Here is a 25,401-nt window from a genome sequence, read left to right as displayed (position 1 = left end):
CCCCCCCCAGCCAAACCTGATCGGTAAGACGATCTGGCACATGATTCACATCTCTATTTCAAAGTACTGTCCAGGCCGAGGTCCTTTTCCTAGCAGGTAACTCGTAATTTGGAACTTAACATTACGTAACTACAGTGTGAGTTACTTTTCCCTTTGTGTATCCACTTTGTCCATATTAAACTTTATTCGCCATTTAATTGCCCAGTCTTCTAGTCTCACAAGATCCTTCTGCAATTTTTCACAATCTGCTTGTGATTTAACAACTAGATTAATTTTGTATCATTTGTAAATGATATGTTGTTGGTAAGAATGTGAACCCTTGGCTGAGATGAGAGGTATCTCTGCCCACAGGGAGGAGCCCTGTGAGCCTCACCGTCAGAGGGCGTAGTCTCGGTGGCGTGGGACACAGTTAAAAGTAGAGACTTTATTATGAAGGAAGAAAAAAATAATGTCCACAGAGTTGGAGATGTAATAGTACAGTCCAGAGCAATGGGGAATACCCAGAGTGAGGCCACAGATAAAAAAGAACTGGTAGTGACCCATGGAGCGGGGTACACCGGGGATCCCCTCTGACGAGTGTAGGCACCTCAGGAATACAGATCCGGTAGTGGCCCGTAGAGCGGGGTATGTTGAGGATGTCTGTACAGTAGATGTTGAAGAATTGGAGAGATGCCGGAACCCAAAACACCAATAAAATCTTTCAAAACAACAAAAACATCATATACCACCCAATAATCAGAATAAAAAGGATAAAACAAACAAAAAACATTTCTATGCTGCTATGTGGAAACCCTTTTTGCAGACTTTAGAGCCAATCATGAAGAAGATGTTTAGCTTTTTACAAATTTCACAAGTACATAAGATATTACTGTTTAGTTCTTTTTGTATCCTAATGGACAATTTTTCTTTTTTTGCTTGTCATGTATGGAGGGTGGGAAAAGGGGTTCTTGGGGGGAAAAATTTGAAAATGTTTTATATGCATTTTTGTGTCCAGCTATTTTTTTGCTGTTAATGTTAATAACAACTACTTTTACAAAAGGATTTAAAAACTCTTGCTCTCCATACCTGGGATCTTTTCATTTCCAGTCACCCTCAGATTGTCGTGGATTGGGGGAGAGAGGGAGGGCTGCACAAACTATATTCTCCTCTCATACACACATACACACACACACAATAACACATTCATTCTCTCACACACTCTCTCTCTCATATACATGGCTATACTTTCACACACACACACTCTCTCTCTCTCTCACATATACAGGCTCTCTCTCCCTCACAGACACATTATTTGTCTGTGTACCTGTGAGAGCCTATATGTGACATATTGCTTTCACAGGCATGCATGCTCACATGGGCACACAAACACAGGCTCTCACATAGGCACACACACAAGCAGGCTCCCAATCACTCTCTCAGGTACGCTAACAAGCAGGTTCCCAATCTCTCTCTCACAGGATCACACCCAAGCAGGCTCTCAATCACTTTCTCAGGCACACAGACAAGCAGGCTCCCAATCTCTCTCACAGGCACACAAACAAGCATCAATCTCTCTCTCACACAGGCACTCACACACGTAGGCTCCCAATCTCTCTCTCACACAAGCACACACAGAAGCAGGCATCCATTCTCTCTCTCTCACAGGCATACACACGAGCAGGCTCCCAATCTCTCTCTCTCATAGGTATGCATACAAGTAGTCTCCCAATCTCTCTCTTCACAGGCACATACAGAAGCAGGTTCACAACCTCTCTCTTTTTCTCTCACACATAAGTAGGCTCCCAATCTCTCTTTCTTTCTCACAGACACACACACAAGCAGCTCTCTCGACCCCAGTGGGCCTGTTTTTTCTTTGGCTATCAGCGGGATGGATTCTGCTTGCAGCCTCTCTTCGGCCATGAGTGGGTGGCTCTGCTCATGGCGTCTCCGGGCCTGGTTTTCTTTTTGGCCACAAGCGGGATGGGTTCTGATTGCGGCCTTTCTGGTTCTATGCTTGGTTTCTCTGAGCCTTGCTTTTCTTCTTTGGCTATGAGCAGGATGGGTTCTGCTCGTGGTCCCACCAGGCTTTTATTTTCTTTTTGGCCACGAGCGAGATGAGCTCTTTCTTTTTTGGCTGTGAGTGCGTGGACTCTGCTCGTGATGCTACTGGGCCTTTTTCTTCTTTGGCCTCGAGTGGATGGGCTCTGCTTGCACCACCTCCAAGCATTTTTCTTCTTCTCTGACCATGAATAGAATGGTATCCACTCATGGCCCCACCGGTTTCTGGATTGGACGGCAATAGGAGTCAAGTTTAGCCAAACATCATCTCCTACTGCCGCTGGGCTGGTCTCATGAAAAGAGTTGGGAGATTGGCCCCCATGGCAGCAGGAGATGAAGTTTGGTTAAATGTGACATCTGCTGTCAGTGAGAGGGGCGTTAGGGTAGGGAAATGTGTCACCATTGATCAGATCAGGTAGGGGTTTGGCCTGGGGATTCACTGAATCCCTTGAAGACCTGACCACACATCACTGTATTCTTGTGACCTGGATTGGTCACTGTTGAAAACAGGATACTAGATTTGATGGACCCTCGGTCTGACATAGTATGCAAGTCTTATGTTCTTAACTCCCAAAAGACAATATAATTGGAGAATTACCAGCTTTTGGGTTTCAAAGTCTACATTAGTGGTGATTTTTTAAAATTAATTTTACATGCATTAAAATATTTCATTCTACGTGAAGCTAAGTGAGAGGTTTAAAAGTCTATAAGGTAGACCTGAGGGCCATTCATATGCTCTGGTACAGATTGTTGGTAGACGACAGAGCGATGAACAATCTGAGAAGAGAGACAAGCTGCTTTCTAGAAACGATGCTCCCTTCACCACTTGATCTGTCTCCAGCTGGCAGCAAGGTTGGCATAACTGATCGTGCAAGCTTTGCACTTGCACAGGACAGGAGCTCAGAGGAGGCGGTGGCCTGGGGGGGGGCCACTGGCGGCAGAAGTCCAGAGGAAGCTGCAGGGCTATCCAGGGAATTTCAACCCACATGGTGGCCTCAGTTAAAATGAGGCCATGGGCCGCCCAGTGGACCCTATCTCACCAAAAGCCAGGATGTTAAGAAGACTGTGGATCTGCCTGGCAGACTCCATCCTACTGGTGGCCAGAACAAAGAAGGAGGCCATGGACCTCCTGGCAGCTGTCATCCTGCCAGCAGCCAGGATGAAGAGGAGGCTGCAGGCCATCCAGCAGATCCCATCACCACTGACAGCTAGAACGAACAGGAGGCCACGGGCCGCCCAGTGGTTCCCAACCCAAATATCTAGTGAAGAGGAGGGCCCAAGGTTCCTGACAAATCCCAACCTGGCAGTAGCTGAAGTGAAGAGGAGGTTCTGGAGCTGATGCTAGACTCCAATCATAGAAGAGCTGGAGTCTGGCATTGCCCATGTATGTGTGAGAGAGGGAGCCAATGTGTGTCAAAGCTGGAGCATCTGTGAGAGCATGTGTATGTGAGTGGGAGCATGTGTATGAGCGGTAGCATGTGCATCTGTGAGTTGGAACATGTGTGTGTGTGAGCATGTGAGTGAGAGAGGGGATCATGCATGTGTGTGCTAGCATTGTATGTGTGTGAGAGGGAGTGTTTGTGTGTGTGTGTCTATGTATATAAGAAAGAGAGAGGAGAAAATGTGTGCACCCCCACTCTCATTAATCCTCAACAATCTCAGGGTGACTGGAAATCAAATGACAGCATGAATTTTTTTTTTTTATATATTTAGTAGTTTTTAATTTTAGGGTGTTATTTGATGTTTCTGCTGGTTTGAAATATTTATTGGTGTTTGGGAAATTGAAAAAAATTGTATATGAATTTTAATTACTGGATCTTCTATTCAGCAGTTGTTTTTGAAATACTTTTTCCTTAGTATGTTTTTACTATTATGATTATATATTTATTATTTGTATTATATTTCTTGATTTTATTGTTTGATGTTTGAGGAATAAGCATTACTTAGAGAGACTTCTGATTCTCCATTGTTGCACAGAATACAAAATCTAGCTTCTGGAGGTTTCCAGTTCAGTTTTTGCCTGCATGTTTCTATTTACACTTTATGATTGTTCTATTGTATGTTTTGTTTTCTGCATGTGTGACTCAAGTGAGATATTCTTCTAATAGGAAATGTATTGGTGTTTTAGGGTCTGGTATATTATTTGCAGTCTTTTCATAGGTAGGGTTGATATTGTGCGTGTTGTTAGTTAGTAATGTTTTGGCATGGGAAGTTTATTAGACTGTAATTCTAATTCAGTTTATTCAATACAATAGGCCTAATACATATGAGTTCCAAGTGTGCTTTTTGCAGGGATTTCTAGTTGGCACCACAGCAATGCATGCAAATATAATATAATATAAGTGATATTTTTACTTCAGAAGACAGATTTTTCTTTTTCATGTAAAATCTCTTATAAATACATAATTCTTAACCTTATGTGCAGAGAGGGCCGAGATGATGGGGGAGGAGGCAATGTGTGCAAGGCTATAAGGTTCACTTAGGGTACCTATTATCCTTGCAATGGTGGAGGGGGTGAAGATATTGCTAGCGAGAGCTTTTTTTTGTTGTGCCTGGGACAGAGACTGGGTGAACGGGTCGGGGGGGGGGGGGGGCAGCATAGTATTTGTTCACATAGGGGAGCAAAAGAGCTAGCACCGGCCATAGCTGGCAGCTGTTATCCAAGGGCAGAGCAGGGGATTGTGCAACACTCGAGTGACACTGGCCAGGATCCTCTTCCACCCCATGAAATAAGAAGAAAGGACTGCACAGATGATACAGTTCTGGAAACCACATTTACAAAAGCACAGTGATCAGTAGAGATGTGAATCGTTTTCCATATCGTCTTAATGATAGAAATCGTGTGGCAGGGCAAGAAAATCGTGTTAGGCACGATTTTTTAGTTAAAAAATCGTTAAAAATCGTTTTTTTCCGATTAGTGCGCACTAACTCGAGTTAGTGCGCACTAACGGGAGTTAGTGCGCACTAACTGGGAGTTAGTGCGCACTAACTGAAAATGATACAATTTGACACTTTTCAGGTCAGTTAAGGTCAGTTTAGGAATGAATATGTATTCCTATTGGCTGCCCTCTTATTTATTCATGTTACCAAGCTTCCCACTGACAGTATATGGGGGATGGGAAATGGAAACAGTTGGTAGCTTGACAAAACAAGTAATGTGATCAGTCAATGTGACTAGAACTTGTGCCCTAACCCTGATACCAGGGGTATTGTGATCTTCCTGCACACAGTGCCCTATCCCTATTAATACCAGGAGTGTTGTGATCTTCCTGCACACAGTGCCCTAACCCTGGCACCAGGGGTGTTGTGATCTTCCTGCACACAGTGCCCTATCCCTATTAATACCAGGAGTGTTGTGATCTTCCTGCACACAGTGCCCTATCCCTATTAATACCAGGAGTGTTGTGATCTTCCTGCACACAGTGCCCTATCCCTATTAATACCAGGAGTGTTGTGATCTTCCTGCACACAGTGCCCTAACCCTGGTACCAGGGGTGTTGTGATCTTCCTGCACACAGTGCCCTATCCCTATTAATACCAGGAGTGTTGTGATCTTCCTGCACACAGTGCCCTAACCCTGGCACCAGGGGTGTTGTGATCTTCCTGCACACAGTGCCCTATCCCTATTAATACCAGGAGTGTTGTGATCTTCCTGCACACAGTGCCCTATCCCTAATACCAGGGGTGTTGTGATCTTCCTGCACACAGTGCCCTATTCCTGATACCGGGGGTGTTGGGATCTTCTTGCACACATCCCGGTATCAGGGATAGGGCACTGCATGCAGGAAGATCACAACACTCCTGGTATCAGGAATAGGGCACTGTGTGCAGGAAGATCACAACACCCCTGGTATTAGGGATAGGGCACTGCATGCAGGAAGATCACAACACCCCTGGTATCAGGGATAGGGCACTGTGTGCAGGAAGATCACAACACTCCTGGTATTAATAGTGATAGGGCACTGCATGCAGGAAGATCACAACACCCCTGGTATCAGGGATAGGGCACTGTGTGCAGGAAGATCACAATACCCCGGAGGAGTGAGGGTCAGGCAGCTCCCCCCTGTCTGTGAAGCCAGCCTCTCACTAGTAATGCAGGGAGGGAGCTGTCTCAGACTTCACCATCCTCCCCCCCCCCCCCTCACCCACACACCATTCACTAGCTGGGACATGGGGGAAGGCAGGAGTGAGGGTCAGGCAGCTCCCCCCTGTCTGTGAAGCCAGCCTCTCACTAGTAATGCAGGGAGGGAGCTGTCTCAGACTTCACCATCCTCCCCCCCCCCCCTCACCCACACACCATTCACTAGCTGGGACATGGGGGAAGTCAGGAGTGAGGGTCAGGCAGCTCCCCCCTGTCTGTGAAGCCAGCCTCTCACTAGTAATGCAGGGAGGGGGCTGTCTCAGACTTCACCATCCTCCCCCCCCCCCCTCACCCACACACCATTCACTAGCTGGGACATGGGGGAAGTCAGGAGTGAGGGTCAGGCAGCTCCCCCCTGTCTGTGAAGCCAGCCTCTCACTAGTAATGCAGGGAGGGAGCTGTCTCAGACTTCACCATCCTCCCCCCCCCCCTCACCCACACACCATTCACTAGCTGGGACATGGGGGAAGTCAGGAGTGAGGGTCAGGCAGCTCCCCCCTGTCTGTGAAGCCAGCCTCTCACTAGTAATGCAGGGAGGGAGCTGTCTCAGACTCCACCATCCTCCCCCCCCCCCTCACCCACACACCATTCACTAGCTGGGACATGGGGGAAGTCAGGAGTGAGGGTCAGGCAGCTCCCCCCTGTCTGTGAAGCCAGCCTCTCACTAGTAATGCAGGGAGGGAGCTGTCTCAGACTTCACCATCCTCCCCCCCCCCCCTCACCCACACACCATTCACTAGCTGGGACATGGGGGAAGTCAGGAGTGAGGGTCAGGCAGCTCCCCCCTGTCTGTGAAGCCAGCCTCTCACTAGTAATGCAGGGAGGGAGCTGTCTCAGACTTCACCATCCTCCCCCCCCCCCTCACCCACACACCATTCACTAGCTGGGACATGGGGGAAGTCAGGAGTGAGGGTCAGGCAGCTCCCCCCTGTCTGTGAAGCCAGCCTCTCACTAGTAATGCAGGGAGGGAGCTGTCTCAGACTTCACCATCCTCCCCCCCCTCACCCACACACCATTCACTAGCTGGGACATGGGGGAAGTCAGGAGTGAGGGTCAGGCAGCTCCCCCCTGTCTGTGAAGCCAGCCTCTCACTAGTAATGCAGGGAGGGAGCTGTCTCAGACTGGTATCAGGGATAGGGCACTGAGTGCAGGAAGATCACAACACCCCTGGTATCAGGAATAGGGCACAGGTTCTAGTCATATTGACTGATCACATTACTTTTTTTGTCAACTATCAACAGTTTTCATTTCCCATCCCCCCAACCAACACCTCAGTTGGAACCTTGGTAACATCAATAGATAAGAGGGCAGCCAGCCAATAGGAATACATATTCATTCCTAACTGACCTGGATAGTGTCAATAATTTGTATCATTTTCTGTTAGTGTTCCTGAGTTTCCATTTCCATTTCCCATCCCCCCAACCATCACCTCAGTGGGAACCTGGTTAACATCAATAGATAAGAGGGCAGCCAGCCAATAGGAACACATATTCATTCCTAACTGACCTTTACTGACCTGGAAAGTGTCAATTTGTATCATTTTCAGTTAGTGCGCACTAACTCGAGTTAGTGCGCACTAACTCCCGTTAGTGTGCACTAACACGATTTAACGATTTTTAACGATAAATCGTTAGAATTTCTATTGTATTGTGTTCTATAACGATTTAAGACGATATTAAAATTATCGGACGATAATTTTAATCGTTAAAAAACGATTCACATCCCTAGTGATCAGTAATCAGGTGGCGATAATAACTCAGAGGAAGATCACCCAAATAATGATTGGCCTAGAGCATAAGCTTAGCATGAAGAGTCTTAAGGAGCTACTCATATACTATCTGAGGAGGAAAGGGGTGATATGATAGTAACATTCATTTATTTAATAGGTTTTAATAAGATACTAGAAGGTAGTATTTCCATAAATTGAGAATCTCAAGGACAAGGGTTCATCATATGAAGCAGAAGAGGGAAGCTCAGAAGGAAAGTGATTAATTTCTTCACTGAGAAGGTGATGGGCATACTTGGAACAGGCTTCCAGCAGAGGTGATAGCAGTGAAAGCAGCAAAATAATTTAAGCATGCTTGTGACAGACACAATGGGACCTCAAGAGCTGGGCAAAGGTGGGAAGGGGCTGGAGAAAGAGTAGGCATATATTGATGGGAAAACTAACTGGACCAAGTTGTTCTTTGACACTTTTGGTGTTTCTCTGTATCTCTGCCCCCTTTCCTTTGACATCCTTTAGGTCTTGTGTTTTCTAATGGACTACATTGGAAAGAGCAGCGTAAATTCACACTCACCACATTAACTGATTTCGGGATGGGAAAGAAGAGCATCGAAGAACGTGTTACAGAAGAAGCAAAGATTCTAGTTGAGTTCTTTCAAAAGAAACAAGGTAAGTGCTGCTGTAGCTTTTATACCACAGGACTAGGAATCTTCAAAATACGTCTTTAGTGTAGCATAATCCATGCAAGGGTTCATAAAGGCAGTGCATTAAAGATGGAGCACAATCGGAAGGGGAAGAAAAAGACTACAGGATAAAGATATGACAGGGAAAGCTCTACCTGACTATTGCTTCATCATTAGAGCATAACCTGGGGTGCATTAGGAGGAAGGAGGCTAAAAGCCACATAAGTGACATCACCAAGGTCTCTGATCAGCTAGTTACTGCAAAACTACATTAATTCACAAGGCCATCATTGCTCTATGCACATAAATACAGTGGAAGCCTTTTATAGTGAATTTGTAATTTTCTCGCCCCTCTCCAAAAAGGAATATTTGGTATATTGGGAACATTATAAGCATTTTTTCATTAATTTGTATCTTAAATATGAAACAAAATATGCGATCCACACTGTAATGGATAAAAGAAAACATTTTTAAATGCATTTGAAAAAAAGAGAGAATATGGGATAAAGGTTTAGTTTACACTAATTAAAATAATAGGTCCATATTCAGCCACTGTGCGGCTCAGCTAGTTAGCTGCTCCGCTGAATATATCTGGCTATCTTAAAGTTAGCCAGATAAGTTTATCCAGCTAATTTTAGGACAGGCAAATGGGCCAATCAGACTCAGAGTTAGCTGGATGACTTATCTGACTAATACAACTCCTTCCCATTACACCCATTCTCCTCCTACATGCTAGCCATATTTATCTATATAATTGGGTAACTATTTATCTGGCTACATAGTGGCAACTGACCACGGCCAAATGCTTAAACCACGCCACTTAGGAAGATAAATCAGAACTTATCTGGCTAAGTGGCGTGGCCTCTTTTTTTTTCTGTCCAGAGAATGTTCGATAGGCCACACAAGAAGGTTCTAGTGTCAAAAAGTATATAATTTGCTTCTTCTTTGTGTTGCTCACTGTAAGTTATGCTCCAAAAACATACTTGCACTGACTTTTTAGGATATTTATAGACTGATTTTTTTACCTTAGGGCCGCTTCTCAGCATTTCACCATAAACTGTCCCTTAACAACTTTAATTGATCACAAAACACAATAAAAATGATTTTCTCATGGGACATTTCAAGATGGCAATTTTCTACACATTTCATACAGCTAAAAACATGTTTATGTGTGCAAAAAGGCCTTCTAAACATTGTTCAGCTTCTATGTGGGTAACAGCCTGTGTGCTCTGTTAACAGTGCATATACTTTTGCCTGCTGCAAAATGTCAGATGCTGTCTTTCTACTGCTGAGGAAAGGGCATTCCTGGGGCAAGGGAAAGCTCAGGGCAGTGATTCTATGCGCAGTGATGCCATTTTCTTCCATTATTTTTGACAAACCCTCACACTATTTTATTTTATTTATTTATTTAAAAACTTTTCTATACCGTCGTTCAGTAAATTAACCATCACAACAGTTCACATCAAGGCACATATAGTAATAGAAATTAATTAGGATAGCTAAAACATTATAGACGTGCCAAAAATATGCGGTAACAGGATTCTTTCAATATAAAACTGTTATTGATTTTATTAGGCTGAGGTTACCATTGCAGTTCATCAATAAAAAGAATAATCTTAAGTGTATTTAAAGGTGGGAAAGAAAAGCACACACATTAATCATCTTCAGAGCCACTGTCTTCCTTGCCGAGAGCTGAGCACCGCACTTTGCTCATCAGCTGGTCCTCAATTTGCTTCCTAGGGTTTTCCTCCAGCTCGGTCTTTATCGCACCGGACTCTCAAAGCTTCCACTCCAGTTCATCTTTAGTCAGATTCATGCCTCCAAACACTAGCGGTCCAATAAACTGCGCCCTAATATCACCGTCAAAGTAGACAAAAACAGATGGTAGGTTCCTATCCGGGTAGTTGGGGATACAGCTTGTAGAAATAGCTTTGACAAATTTGACATCTTGAAATGCCTTGCCAGTCCAGTGAAGTGCTGGTTTATTAGAGCACAGAGAGGAATTCCCTGTTTGTATAGATGCAAAACCACCCTAGATCCTTCCCAGCTTTCGTTACTTCTTGAACATAGTCCTGTCCTGATATCTCCAACACTTCTCCAAATTTATTCTTTAGTTGGGTTGCTTGCCACTGTGCTAGTCATAAATCTACAGTAAAAGCCCCATTATCTGGCATTTAACTATTGAGCGTGCCCAGGTAACTGGCATCTCATTAAGGAATGTGGTAGGGGAAAGGGGAATGACAGGAGAGGAGGGGTTGGATTAGAAAGCAGAGTAGCTTTTCTCTGTTCTGCTCTGCTCTGTGCTCTGTCCACTACAGCATCACCTCCTCCCCTCCTGTTCTTGCAGCTGCTGCTTGGAGCAGGAAGCAGGTTGCTCTCAGATAACTGAAATATTCATATTGGGGTAGATTTTTTTAAAAAGCGCGTTCGCATACTTTTGTTTGTGCACCAGGCGCAAACAAAAGTACGCTGGATTTTATAAGATACACGCGTAGCCGCGTGTATCTTCTAAAATCCTGGATCGGCGCGCGCAAGGCTGCCGATTTTGGGCAGCCGGCGCGCGCCGAGCCGCGCAGCCTGTCACCGTTTCCTCCAAGGCCGCTCCGAAATCGGAGCGGCCTCGGAGGGAACTTTCTTTCGCCCTCCCCTCACCTTCCCCTCCCTTCCCCTATCTAACCCCCCCCCCTACCTTTATCCACGGATTTACGCCTCCCGGAGGGAGACGTAAATCCAAGCACGCCAGCGGGCTGCTGGCGCGCCGAGACTCGACCCGGGGGCGGTTCCGGAGGGTGCGGCCACGCCCCCAAAACGCCCCAGGCCGAAACCACGCCCCTGGTCCCGCCACCAAAACGCCGCGCCCCGCCCCCGAAACGCTACGTCATCGGGTCCCGCCCCCTTCCAAAAACCCCGGGACCTACGCGCGTCCCGGGGCTCTGCGCGCGCCGGCAGCCTATGGAAAATAGGCGCGCCGGCACGCAAGGCCCTGCTCGCGTAAATCCGGGCGGATTTACGCGAGCAGGGCTTTTAAAATCCGCCCGTCTATGCACCACTTGTTTCCTATGCATGCTAGATAATGGGGCTTTTAATGTGTATATATATATATAAAAAGTAAAGGCAATGTGTATGTATTTAACTTGTGCTTTATCGTATTACACAAAAAATGCCCCCAAAACAAATTGTTGGAGAAAAAAGGAAAAAAGCACTTTGGCTTTCAAGCAAAACACCATGGGGTAGATTTTTTAAAACTGCGCGATCGCGTACTTTTGTTTGCGCAGCAGGCGCAAACAAAAGTACACTGGATTTATAAGATACGCGCATAGCTGCGCGTATCCTCTAAAATCCTGGATCGGCGCGCGCAAGGCTGCCAATTTTGGGCAGCTGGCGCGCGCCGAGCGGCGGCCTATGGAAAATAGGCGCGCCGGCGCGCAAGGCCCTGCTCGCGTAAATCCGGGCGAATTTACGCGAGCAGGGCTTTGAAAATCCGCCCGCATAAATCTAATTTTTCAATTTATATAAGATCAATTTATTTATTACAAATATGTTAATACAATGATTTTTTCAATTATTTTTATATGAAACCAACCATATTTAATATTCCCTTATGATAATATATTAATTGTCATTTCATGCGAATACCTTAACATCTATCCAAAAACTATATAAACCTCAGCCCAACTATTAATAGCCCTCAACACTATTCTACTCCTAAACTCAATCTCTCCCTGAAATACAGTACATTTCCAATGGGCTGATGTTAATCGCTATTGGTCTTCTATATCAGAAAACACCACACTGCATTAAATTGCTTATATATACATCCACATGGTAGTGCTATTATAACCCTTCAACAATACTATAGCTTGATATATAAGCCATTATTTGTAATCGGCACTATAACATGTAGATATCCAAAATGCATTTGTTAATCCCTCATCTGCGGGGAACACCACAGATGAGGGATTAACAAATGCATATATATATTTTTTGGATATATATCAATATATTCCCATCCAAAACAAATTTGACATGCTGCATTGTAAAATCTAAAGTCTAGCATACTAAGACCTCCAAAGGCTCTATCATTCATTAAAGTCTGATAACTAATATGCCTAGCTTTTGCCCTCTACATGAAGCCTGACACCAAAGACTTTAATCTAAGCTTAACTTTAAATAAAATAGTAACATACTTTTGATGACTGCAGAAAAGGACCAGGTGGTCCATCCAGTATGTCCAGCAAGCTTCTTATGGTATATACTGCTCTGTGCACGTTACCTGCATGTTTCTCTTAAGGGTAGTAATGCCGCTCTGTGCAGTTATCTCCAAGCCTTACAATAAGGGTAGTAATATTTACAATCAAATCCATGCAACTGTCAAACCCTTAAATTACTGCTTGCAACATTTTTGCTGGGTGAGGAGCCTTCTTGATAAATGAAATATTGCTGCTTGACGGTTTTTGCTTTGGGACTTGGTGACCTGGCCATAGAAGCCATCCTGTGCTTTTTCTCTTGGGTCTGCGAATCAGTACCCCAGTCTGTAAAAGTCAGGGCCCATGTTGGTTGTGATCTATATTCAATTCCCCTTTTATAAATGTTTTATTCTTCTCCTTCCCCACCACCGACAAAGTAGGGAGTGATGTTGCAGTTGTGTCAAAAGCATCAAGGCTTGGATGAGGGTAGTAATCCCCATGTCTTCTGTTAATATTTCCCCCCCCCCCCCCCACACACACACACCCTGTTCTTCATTTCTGTCCTCTAGCTTATTCCTGTGAACCACACAATTCTACAATTAGGCAGGTCCTGAGGCCAGGCATGGAACAAAATTGTAAGGCAGCACCAGCAAAAAGTATCCCCATCTGGCCAATTCCCTCAACCCTTAAAACATCCACGTTCCCAGAGGAGTGGCAGATAGTATCAGTGATAATATTTCTAGGAATCTGGCAACCCAGCCACAATCTCAGGAACCCTACCACCTATCTCCCATGTTTCCCCAGCATCTGTGCACCAGGGAAGTGGGAGATCGGTGAATGGTGAGGGATATGTGTGCAGTGTAGGGATGTGCATTCATTCAAGACGAATTAGACAATTTCAATGAAATTGCCTAATTTGTCCTGGTTCGGGGACCCCGAAACCCGAACAAATGTTTCCCAAAATTTCGGGAAAAATTTGTTTTCGGGTCAATGCGCACTAACTTGCAATTTGGGGCCCCTCAAATTTCAAAGGCCCGAACCGCCTACCCTACCCTAGTGTAGTGCTCTAAGTGATCCTTACAGCCTTGTTCCCTCTCCCCCAGCCGTTCCCACACACATTAATAACAGAGCTTATGTGATTTTTTTTTCTTCAGAAGATTGTACTTTGATGTCCGTTTTCATATAAGTGACTTGAATTTACTCTACCATTCTGCATAATATAAAATTATATTTTCAGTTTAAAATAATAACAAACCTTATTGCCAATCCTCTGGCCCTTACAAAGGTAGAAACTGTAACATGGCTAGTGTTTCCTAAATTCAGGGATTAATTGGCAGTGCTCAGACTTAACCAAGGCCTCATGCTGCTGGCATCATAGATTCTTCTGCTGCTATGGTGCAGGAAGGGAGCACAAGGCTGAATGTTCATGTATCTTTGTATTTGCCCTGCAGTGCTTGACTGGAGGTGAGCAATCATGTAAACTGAGAAATGTATGAGCAAAACCTCCAAACTAAGCAGGGGGAGATATTCTGAGAGCAATAGGGGAAGGAAGGTGACAAAAAGCAGGGAGATTTGATCATTTAAAATCCATACTTCAGCTGTGCAGAAAACAGTAAGAAAGCTTCCCATAAGAATATAAGCTTTAAAACTCAGGAAGATGGAGAAACTATGAAAGCTTTTAGGATCTCTATGATGCTGTTTATGGGATATTATAGGAAGAGCTTACATTCTTATAGTGTATGTCCCTATGAGACATACACTAAGTGCCCAGTATTACTCAGAAAATCCAGGTTCTGCTCAACAAGACAAGACTCAGAACTTCTGATGTGTGGTCAGTGACATCATAATGCAGTGTGATGTCAGCAATGAAACCAGGCCATGCAAAACTTGAGCTACAACAGGGAGAAGCCAATGCCCAAAGAAAAAAAGCCAAACAAGAGAGGGGTTAGTACTCACAATTATAATGAATTTATTGCAATCAACTCAAAAAATGTTTTAGAAAGTGAAAATTACAAATACTGGTACGGTAACAGAAGAAATGTGCAACAATACAATCTGCTGCCTCCCACCATGCAATAGGCCTCAAGCAGTCTTCAAACAACAGCGCTATTGCCCCATCATGTACCGGACCACCATTAAACCTATATTTTAATATATTTCTATAGTGTAATAAACTGTCTAATTGTTGCGGTCCCAGTCGCGGCAGCCGCGACTAGGCCCTTACCTCCTTGATCCCGGCCCGTCTCCGAGGGTCTGCAGCCTGTTTCACGGCATCCCTGCGGGGGGGACGCTGCCGAGAAACCCTGCCTGGATGTTTTTTCCCTAGGCGCGCGCGTGCGCGCGCAATCCGCACTTATGAAGGCCGCTTCCCGCCACTGGAAGCTCCACCCTCTCCATGATGTCTGACGCCGCGGCCTATGTAAGGCCGCCGCGGAGCCCAGGACTTTGCCTTGCAACGGGGTTCCTTGCGGTTCTCAGTTGCTCCGTGCCCCGGAGTGTGCTATTGTGTTAGCAACTCCGTTCCTGCCTGAGACTTGTTTCACTCCGTGCCCAAGTCTTGCTTCTGTCTGGCTTGCTTGCAGTAATCTGTTCTGCTTCAGTTCCAGTCTGGTTCCAGTAGCCAGTCCTGCTTCAGCTCGTGTCTGGTTCCAGTAGCCAGTCCTGCTTCAGTTCCTGTCTGGCTCCAGTAGCTAGTCCTGCTTCAGCTCCTGTCTGGTTCCGGTAGCCAGTCCTGCTTCAGTTCCTGTCTGGTTCCAGTAGCCAGTCCTGCTTCAGTTCCTGTCTGGCTCCAGTAGCCAGTCCTGCTTCAGCTCCTGTCTGGTTCCGGTAGCCAGTCCTGCTTCAGTTCCTGTCTGGTTCCGGTAGCCAGTCCTGCTTCAGTTCTTGTCTGGTTCCAGTAGCCAGTCCTGCTTCAGTTCCTGTCTGGTTCCGGTAGCCAGTCCTGCTTCAGCTCCTGTCTGGTTCCAGTAGCCAGTCCTGCTTCAGCTCCTGTTTGGTTCCAGTAGCCAGTCCTGCTTCAGTTCCTGTCTGGTTCCGGTAGCCAGTCCTGCTTCAGTTCCTGCTTGCTTCGGTCCCAGCCTGCTTCAGTTCCTGCCTGTCACCTGATCCCTGCCTGCCTGCTCCAGCTCCAGCTTCCGTGATCTCCTAAGTCCCAGCGGTCGGGCTCCTAAGGGCTCCTCCCGGAGGAGTACCGGCTTCCAGGGTGAAGCTCACGTCCAGCTCCTGCCTGGTATCCGCCTCCCGACCTGTCACTCACTAGAGACTGTAGTACACCTTTCCCCAGTCTCTCACAGGTCAGCCCAAGGGTCCACTAAACAGTTCACTCACAACACTAATAGTGAAAACAGTAATGAAAATATTTCACACTTATCTCAATAAGGCATAAACTTGCCACACTGTCGAAGCAACTGATTCACTCCCAACACTGGCCAATGTTTCATCGAATGTGTGTTGCCTATTTCAAGGGTTACCAGCTCTTCACAAAATATTAAGCAGATGTCATAACGGCGCCAACGCTCAAACAGGAAAAAGCTACAGAGTGGATATCAGGGAATGAGAGGCGTCATTTTTCAGGGTTTACTTTAGATAACTGACCTTGGCTTGGAAATACATCTTTCCCTGCCTCCTCTCTCCCCTCTTGTGTCAGTCAGGTGGTCCTTCCCACTGCACTGTGATGTCGTGCTGATGTCTCATCGACTGCTTCTAAAAGGATTGAGTAAGCTGGCTTCAACTTGGAAACCAGTGTGCCACTGCCAGTGCTGATGGAAACAAAGGAAGCTCAGAGCTCCAAATAGGTTCTGAGCAAGGTTAAATAATCCCAGTTTTTAGGAAACAAGACATATTGATGACTCTTTGGATTTTACTGCCTGAAAATGATTGCAGAAACTAATGTCAGCATGAAAAATTTGGGAGCAAGGTGATGATCTGTTTCATAGCTACAGTGTTAAACCCTTCCCCTCCCTGATCCTGTGTATGATAGCACAGACTCTGACAGATGCATGTGCTGCTGGATTTTGACAGCAGAATGAAAGAAGGTTTGTATTCAGCCAGATTCTGCGTGCATCTCTTGAAGGGCACTGTTCCTGGTTGCAAGCTCATACCATGCTGCCATGTTTATTCCTGGTTCTGGGGAGAAGGTGAATGAAGGCTTTTCTTCTCCTTCTTGCCAGGAAAACCTTTTAATCCTACGGACAGGATCTATGCAGCTGTTTGCAATGTGATTTGTTCCATTCTCCTTGGCGACCGGTTTGATACAGAAGACCCCACCTTTAAGAAACTGCTCCGGATGGTTAATGAAAACGTCATGTTCCATGGAAAACGTGGATTTCAGGTTTGTGTGTAACAGTATCCCAAAGAGAAAAAAAAGATTTTTCTGCATATAGTTTTAGCTTGTCTAAAGATCCTAAAATGGGTAACCATCCAGCTAAATTGGTCATATCTATACTATACTAACCCTGATCCTGCCCCCCCATACACACACACACATTTTTATAATGGGATTCTTTGTAAATGGGAACAGAATGAACCACTGAAGCCACAGCATTCCCAGTATGTCAGCTGTCTTTCTCTGAAAACAACATATAGCACACTGCATTTTATGGTTCCCAAAGAAAAAGTCTCTTTACTGAAGAAATTTGTAGCAATTAAAAATATTTACAGCAAACAGCCAGGTACTATTGTCTGCTCCTATCAAGGCAGAGCAGGAAGAGGTTACAGTACAACATCACACAGGCCGATGCAATATAGTGCGCTCAGCAGAGGCGTAGCTAATAGCGCTCATCACATCTAAATTCATGTTGATGAGGCTATTAGCTATTACCCCCGATGCAAAAAAAAGAAAAATGCGCACCTGACGCGCACATTTTTACTCTCGAAAATTAGCGCCTGCCCCAGAGCAGGTGTTAATTCTTGAGAAGCCCCTAAACATTAACAGAAAAGCAGAATATACTGCCTTTCTGTTCCTTTTTTCGGTTTCTCTGACTTAATATTGTGGCGATATTAAGTTCTAGTTACAGAAAAAAGGAGTAAGGAAAAAAAAAAGTCGTCAGTGGTCAGGTTAAGAAAACGGACGCTCAATTCACGAGCGTCCGTTTTCCTAACCCGTGGCTCTGCACCGGTTAGGAAAACGGACACTAGGGATGTGAATCGGGTGCCCGATCGTTCCCGCTTTCGGGATCGTCTGGCTGCAGGAAAATCTCGTTTTCCCGCAGATCCCCGTTTTTTTTTTAAGTGAAAAATCGTTTTTCATTTTAGTGCGCGTTAACTCATGTTAACGCGCACTAACAAAAATAGCAAAAAGTAAGAAAAATAAACGTTTTTTTGTTAGTGCGCGCTAACATGAATTAGCGCTTACTAACAGGAGTTAGCATACACTAACCTGAAAAATGATTTTTACGAAAATTCGGGGGGAAAAGTGATCATTTCTTTTTTTTACCTGATATATTAATGAATTTAGAAATATCGTACGATATTTCAATTCGTTAGAAAAATGATTCACATCCCTAACGGTCAGCCACTTCTCCTGAGCACCCACTTCTGAGAAGGTGCTAGGGGCGCACAATTTCCCCTAGCGCCTCCTTTTTACCACGGCAGCCCATTTAAATATAACATTGGGCGTCCCGGAGAGGTGCATCAGCGGGAGGTAGGAGAGCGGACACTCAATCACGAGTGCCCATTTTCCGCGCAACAACATTCCATTGGCCTGGCAGTTAGTACAATTGATCCACATGAAGTTTTCTCACAGAGCTGCGGGTGGATGCAGACACATGCTGGCACAGATTTCTCCACAAACCTCCGCTTGGATGTCTTTGCTCGTTGCAGCAGCTCCCTGCTTCTTACTTATCATTTCACTTTTCCCTGAAAGTTTCTTTCTATTTCACTTTAGGAGAATTTGACTTGGGTTAGGAATAATGCTGATTTCAGACTAGTTCTGCTAATGTGTAGTCCAGGTTGTCCTATTATTGTTAGTAATTTGGATTTTTACCTCACCTTTCCTAATAATACTCAGGAAAGCTTACAGTATTTTTAGAATTCAAGTACCTTAAGTCCCTGCCTCAATGGATACTAAAAGCAACAGGAAATAATGTGACTTGCCAAGGTCAAAAGATGTATCACTGGGTGACATGGAATTTGAACGCTGGTTTTCCTGGTTCTCGGTCTATTACTCTAACCATTAGGCCACAGTGTTTTGCTGTTTAGCAGAATAATAATGTTGTTCTAGGGCTCGGTGTAATATTTGCATTGCTTCCTTTCCATTGGTAGGGTTGTTGCTGTTTGAGTTGGGGGAGTTAGTGCTATTTTGGCTTGCGATGTAGGTTCTGAGTGACTTTTTTGCAGGGTTTTGTGTTACTTCATCATGTGCCTGATAATGGAACAATTTTGTGTCACTGATATGGAGGTGAAAAAATAATTTGACATTTTTTTTGTATGGTAAGTAGTAAGGGGTAACATATTAAGTTATTTATTTATTTGTTTTTTAATTTTTAAATATGTATATTCCACTACATACAGAGGCTGTAACTTCTGAGTGGATTACATAGTTAGAACATGCATAATCATAAAATTAAAATAAATCCAACAAAGACAGTTCAACTCAGCCAGCTATTTCAGTATGGATTTCTTTAATAGATAAATTTATAAATTAAATGAAAATTAATTGGTGGGAGAGGAACAAGGCTGAAAGGTCACCTAAGATGCTGAATATCTTTGTACCAGCCTTGCAGTGCTTGATTGGAGGTGAGCAAGCATGTAAACTGAGGAGTGTATAAGTAGAATCTGGGCGGGGTGAAACGCAGTTCCAGCACTTGTTTTCAGGCTTAAGAGGCAGTGTAGCAGGGTTATTCTGCTCCAGCCCTTCTCCTCCAGGCAGTCTGCGTGGAAGAGGGGAGATCTGAACTTGAAGCACACACGGCCAAATTTTAAGAGGCTCGCATGTGCAAATACTGCCGGTTACGCGCAAGGCTGGGACCTCTGCGCGCTGCCCGCATTTTCTAAAGGGCCCGGCCACGCGCATAACCAGCGATACACACAGACGTGCCAGGCCTAAAGAAAGGGGCAGGCCGGCGGACAGGGTCTGGGCGAGGAGGAGTGGGGCAGGGGCGGGCTGGGACAGTGCCATTAGCCACTGTCCCAGGAAAGCACATGCCGGCAGCCAGCTGCCACGTGGGGTTTACTTCTGGTCCTAAGGAGCAGTAAGTATACAAATAAAAAAAACTGGGGATAGGTAGCATTAGTATAGGGGTCGGGGAGGAGAGGGGAAGAGGGAGGAAGGATAGTGGTAGTGGTAGGGAAGGTCCTTCCCAGTCCACTCCTTAATTGAAGCGGATTGGGAAGGAACTGGGGAAGGCCCTGTTGCATCGGCCCGCACTTCTTTTTAATATTCCCCCCATTGCATGTGTTACAGGAAACCCGCCTGAACATGCGCATGGGAATTGTATTTGATAACACGTGTGCACTGATGCTCGCATGTTATAAAATACCCTCGTCCATGTACGTGCTCCGGGAACTCTTCTCCAAACTGAACAGCCCTAACCTCTTCCTCTTTAGCCTTTCCTCATAGGAAAGCTGTTCCATCCCCTTTATCATTTGGTTACCCTTCTCTGTACCTTCCTCATCATAACTATATCTTTTTTGAGATGCGATGACCAGAACTGAACACAGTACTCAAGGTGCGTTCTCACCATGGCGTGATACCGAGGCATTATGACATTTTTCATTTTATTCACCATTCTCTTCCTAATAATTCCTAACATTCTGTTTGCTTTTTTTATCTGAATCATAAAACTCCCTTTGCTCTTCAGGCATCCTGTGGCTTAATGGTACACAGGTCTCTGTGTTGCCACAAGCTCCAGCTCCTTTCAAAATTCTGCCAACCCTCTCCTGTACTCAAATTCTCCAGGGGACCCCATTACTCTCCTACAATGCTAGAAGACTCCTAAGCTCACAATAGGGTGGCAAAATCATTACATTCCCTGTGTTAGGGCAATGATTTTCTTGGTGTTAAGGTGATGAACTCTTTCCAATTGGAACGGGCTGGAGAAAGTTCTGGTAATAACTCGCAGACAGTATTCCAAAGTGTTCAAAAGGGCAGCAACTGAAAGATCTTCAGAAATCCCAACTAAATGATTATTCCTTCTTGATCTTTTTCTCATATCATCCAATTTTTCTTCATAGTCCCTTGTTAGAGATTTCAGAGCAACCACCTCTGTTTCCAAAATCTGAATCTGGTCTTCTAATTCAGAGACTCGTTTCCACTTTTTGGTCCGAAGATAACTGTGTAACTGAGGTGTTTGTTTCTTCTATTCTGTTGAGTTTATTGTCTAAGGTGTTGCGCTCCCCAGCCAATGCAGACCCGTGGCCAGGATCACTCACCCCCGTTGCCGGCCTCCTGGTAAGGGCCTGTCCTCTCCACCAGTGGTGGGCAGCTATCTCCATACTCACCCTGCTCCCTCACCTCCCAGCCCTCCCTACGTGGCAGGGAATTCCTTCGGCCCAACCAGGCCTCCTCTTCTGCTGCACTGCGAGATGCAGACACCGCCTCCCTTCTGGCCCATTGGATTTAAAGGGGCCATGGTGGGAAATCCACCTGCAGCTTCTCCTGATGACGTCTGCCAGCCTCACTATTTAAGGCAGGCTCTGGCAATCAGAGCTTGCTTTGGCAACAGGTCTCCATCTTGTCTAGCTGTGCTCTGCGTTGCCTACATTCCTGCTCCTGTTTCTGCTTTTGCTCCTGCTCCATTCCAGTTCCAGTTCCAGTTCCTGCTCCAGCTCCTGTTCCTGTTCCTGTTTTTGTTCCTGCTCAAGCTTCTGCTCCAGTGTCCGTGTTCCAGTCCTTTCTTCTTGATCCAGCATTTTTCTTCCCTTTGGATGGATCGCCTTGGCTTTGACCCAGAACTGGATCTGATTACGAACCTTGCCACCTGCCTCTGACCATTTGCCTTGACCTGACTATAAGTCTTGCCGCCTGCTTCTGACCATTCACCTGGACTTGTTTCCCAGCCTTTCCATCTGCTTCAACCCCAGTTGGGTTTCTCCAATAGCTGCTGCCCTCTGGTGTACCACCCTTTGGCCTACCATTTGGGATCATCCAAGCTAGTCCCACCTAAGTCCAGCTGGTCCCGGCACCCAAGGGCATCCCTGGTTGGAGCGCACATAACATCGCTTCACCATATGCATGATTCACAAAAACCTGGAGCACCTTTGACACGCCCAGCGTCTAAACACCCATCAGGCCCGCTGGTCACTCTTTTTCACCTGGTTTGACTTCGACCTGAGATATAGTCCCACAGAGAAAAACCAATGAGCTGATGCACTGTCTAGCTCCTTTGAGCCTGAGGACTCTCCCAAGAAATTCCAGCACATCATAGACCCTGCTTGCATTTACCTCTCAGCTGCCTTGACCGTCCCCACTGGGAACATGGTGGTACCTTGCAGACTCCGCGAAAGAGTACTGAAATGGGCTCACGACTCCCGTATAGCACGGCATCCTGGGAATGCATGTACTTTGATGCTCCTTCAACGCTACTACTGGTTGCTCACCATGATGAAGGATACCCGGGCCTATATGGATGAAGGATACCTGGGCACACAAGGATACCCATGTGTGCGCAACAGAAACCGCCTGCCTTCCTGCTCCTATTCCTGCTCCTATTCCTGCTCCTGTTCCTGCTCCATTCCAGTTCCAGTTCCAGTTCCTGCTCCAGCTTCTGCTCCAGTGTCCATGTTCTGGTCCTTTCTCCTTGATCCAGCTTTCTCTTCCCTTCGGACAGATCTCTTTGGATTTGACTCGGACCTGGATCTGACTATGAGCCTTGCTGCCTGCCTCTGAACATTTGCTGAACTTGACTACGAGCCTTGCCACCTATCTCTGACCATTCACCTGGACCTGCTTCCCAGTCTCACCATATGCTTCAACCTCAGCTGCTACCCTCCAGTGTACCACCCTCTGGCCTAACCTTATTTATTTATTTATTTATTTATTTATTTATTTTTATTTAAAAACTTTTCTATACTGTTGTTTAGTAATACACCATCACAATGGTTTACAATTAGGCACATATATACGTTTGGTTTGTACATTTATCTAGGGGGTGCCAATCAATTTTCGGTTACATGTTTCAAAAATCTAATCTACATGGAAAGTGGATTGGAACTTCCATTTATATGATTCATTGGATAATCATATACGTTTTATACTGTCTATCTTAAATTAATACTTAATTATGATAAAAATAGTAAAGAAAGCAATTACGCTTTTAGGTGATTTCAGCTATGAGTAGGTGTTCTTACTCATAGACCTCATTGTGAAAAGCTTTTTTGAAGAGCCAAGTTTTCAAGCTTTTTTTGAAGAGTTTTAAATCTTTCATCATTCTTATTTCGCATGGCATTGTGTTCCACAATATTGGACCCGCTAAGGATAGTGCTCTCTCTCTAACTTGGATCAGTTTTGCTGTTTTGACCGAGGGTATGGTTAGTAGAGCTTTATTGGCTGATCTGAGATTTCTCTGGGGGACATGCAATCGCAGTGCGGTGTTTAGCCAGTCAGCATTTTTGTCATTGATTAGTTTATGAATTGTGCATAGCGTTTTAAATTGCACTCTTTGTTCTATTGGCAGCCAGTGTAATTCGGCAAGTGTTTGAGTGATATGATCCCTTCTGTTTTTACCAGTAAGTATTCTGGCAGCCGAGTTCTGTAGAATTTGTAGTGGTCTGAGTGTTGTATATGGTAATCCTAGGAAAAGTGTGTTACAATAGTCCGTGCTAGCGAAAATTAGTGCTTGTAGTTCTGTTCGAAAGTGTGCTTGAGTTAATAAGGGTTTTAGTCTCCTAAGGACCATTAATTTGGCATATCCTTCTCTAACTTTTAGTGATATGTGTTGCTTAAGGCTGAGTTCCGTGTCGATTATTACTCCTAGGTTACGAGCTTTCTCATTTAATTCCACTGTCTTGTCATTTTTAAGTTTGATGGGATTCTGAATTATTTCAATGTTTTTTTGTTCAAGGTGTATAAATTCAGTTTTTTCAATATTGATTACTAGTTCCATTTGGTTTAGTAGTTGTCTTATTATATCTAGGTACTGAATTTGGTCATGAGCCGGCCATAAGAGTAAATATGGTTCTCTGAATCTAATAATTGATATAAAGATGAAATACCATATTGTTCCTATTTAGAGAAAACCAAAAAATGTAACCCAGGAAGAAACTTCCTGTTTGCCTTTAGGAGGAAACTTCCTGTTTCCTCCTAAAGGCAATGAGGTAGAAATGGCATAGCTAAAAGCATTGGACAAATGCAGGAGCAGGAAACTGCACTTCAAGTATTCAATAACAATAACGAGGGAAATGCAGTTAAGTTCAATGAGTCCCCAAACAGGATGAAATCAGTTTTAGTATATATTTTTTATTGGCGGCAACTCCATTGCTTAAAAAGACATAGTTTAGGCAGGGTCCCCCGACACAGACCCGTGTTTCGCCAAAGGTGGCTGCATCGGGAGGGACTTATTTAAAGCGGGGCTCATAGGTAAAGAACAATTCAGATGAGGGGGAACTCATAGCAAAGGATCCAAAATTAAACAGCACAAATAAGAAACTTCATACATCAATTAGCAGCACACATATCATTTTTACGTTGTGCTTACTTACATTCAAGTTTATAAAGGGAACAAGGCAGTGACAGCAGGCTCTGCGTTTAAGAAACCCAGAAAAATAGCACCAAGGTATTAGCCATCATAACGCATTAAACCGCAATTTAACTAACGGAGAAACTTGTCCGAAAATACAATAACCAAAAGTATACAGTTAGAAAACCGGTGCAGGTAAAGTTATGCGCTGAACCGCTTACATGTAACAAACGGTGTCAATATTCTCAATCGGACTTATAGAAGTACAATTTACTGCACATAATTGTAGGAGCTTTAAAGAATTTAAATGTAACTAAATAAAACATGCACAATCTCATATGCGGTCACTGAGCATACGGCAAAGAAAGTCACTTAAATTGAAACATATATAGCCTCATGTACAAGCACTTAAACAAATAGTTGATGGGAAACTTAAATTGAAAAATAACGCTGTAACTCAGAGGCGTCAGGGTGTAAGAATAGGAAAAAGTTTGCTTTTACAGAAGGAGGCAATACATTAAGAATTAATGGAAAGTACATAAAGAATTCCTAAGCGAGCATCAATTAAAACATTAATTCAAGTCTGTGCCGAGCCAGGTACTTCAATATTTATATATATAATATATAATAAAAATACATACAGCAAATAGTAACCACACACACACCTTATTAGCACTGTGCTTGCAAGTATTTTAAGTCGCAAGGAGAGCGGGCTGTACCGGCAAAACTAAGCGTTTAAAGGACCCAAGGGAAAGGGCGCCAAAAAATCAGCCAATCACAATGCATTAGAAAACCTTTCAACCAATAGGAAGACAAGACTCGGATAAGAGTGAGAAACAAAAACAAAAACAAAAAATAATACATATAATAAATCGCTACATACATGAAAATGGGGACGTAGTGGCAGCATAATTTATAGCACCTATAAAATTAGCATGATGTATAAAAAAAAAGATTTTTTGCAAGCTTGTGCATATGATTTGTATGAGAGGAATACAGTCTGATGTGTTGTCAA

The 25,401-nt window shown here is 44.5% G+C and overlaps 1 protein-coding gene and 1 pseudogene across 2 annotated transcripts in view; one reads left to right on the top strand and one right to left on the bottom strand.

Moving 5' to 3' along the window:
- Nucleotides 1–25,401, top strand: part of LOC115090797 (cytochrome P450 2C3-like) — a 170,972-nt gene that overhangs the window by 123,019 nt on the left and 22,552 nt on the right. For both annotated transcript variants that reach the window (XM_029600308.1, XM_029600309.1), the window contains exons 3-4: nt 8,421–8,570; nt 16,941–17,101. In XM_029600308.1, coding sequence (XP_029456168.1) covers nt 8,421–8,570; nt 16,941–17,101 — 311 coding nt within the window. The remainder of the gene's footprint in view (nt 1–8,420; nt 8,571–16,940; nt 17,102–25,401) is intronic.
- Nucleotides 10,172–12,322, bottom strand: LOC115089270 (annotated as a pseudogene).

This window comes from Rhinatrema bivittatum, chromosome 4 (assembly GCF_901001135.1).
Source record: "Rhinatrema bivittatum chromosome 4, aRhiBiv1.1, whole genome shotgun sequence".
NCBI lineage: Eukaryota > Metazoa > Chordata > Amphibia > Gymnophiona > Rhinatrematidae > Rhinatrema > Rhinatrema bivittatum.
This window is presented reverse-complemented; position numbering and strand designations above follow the sequence as displayed.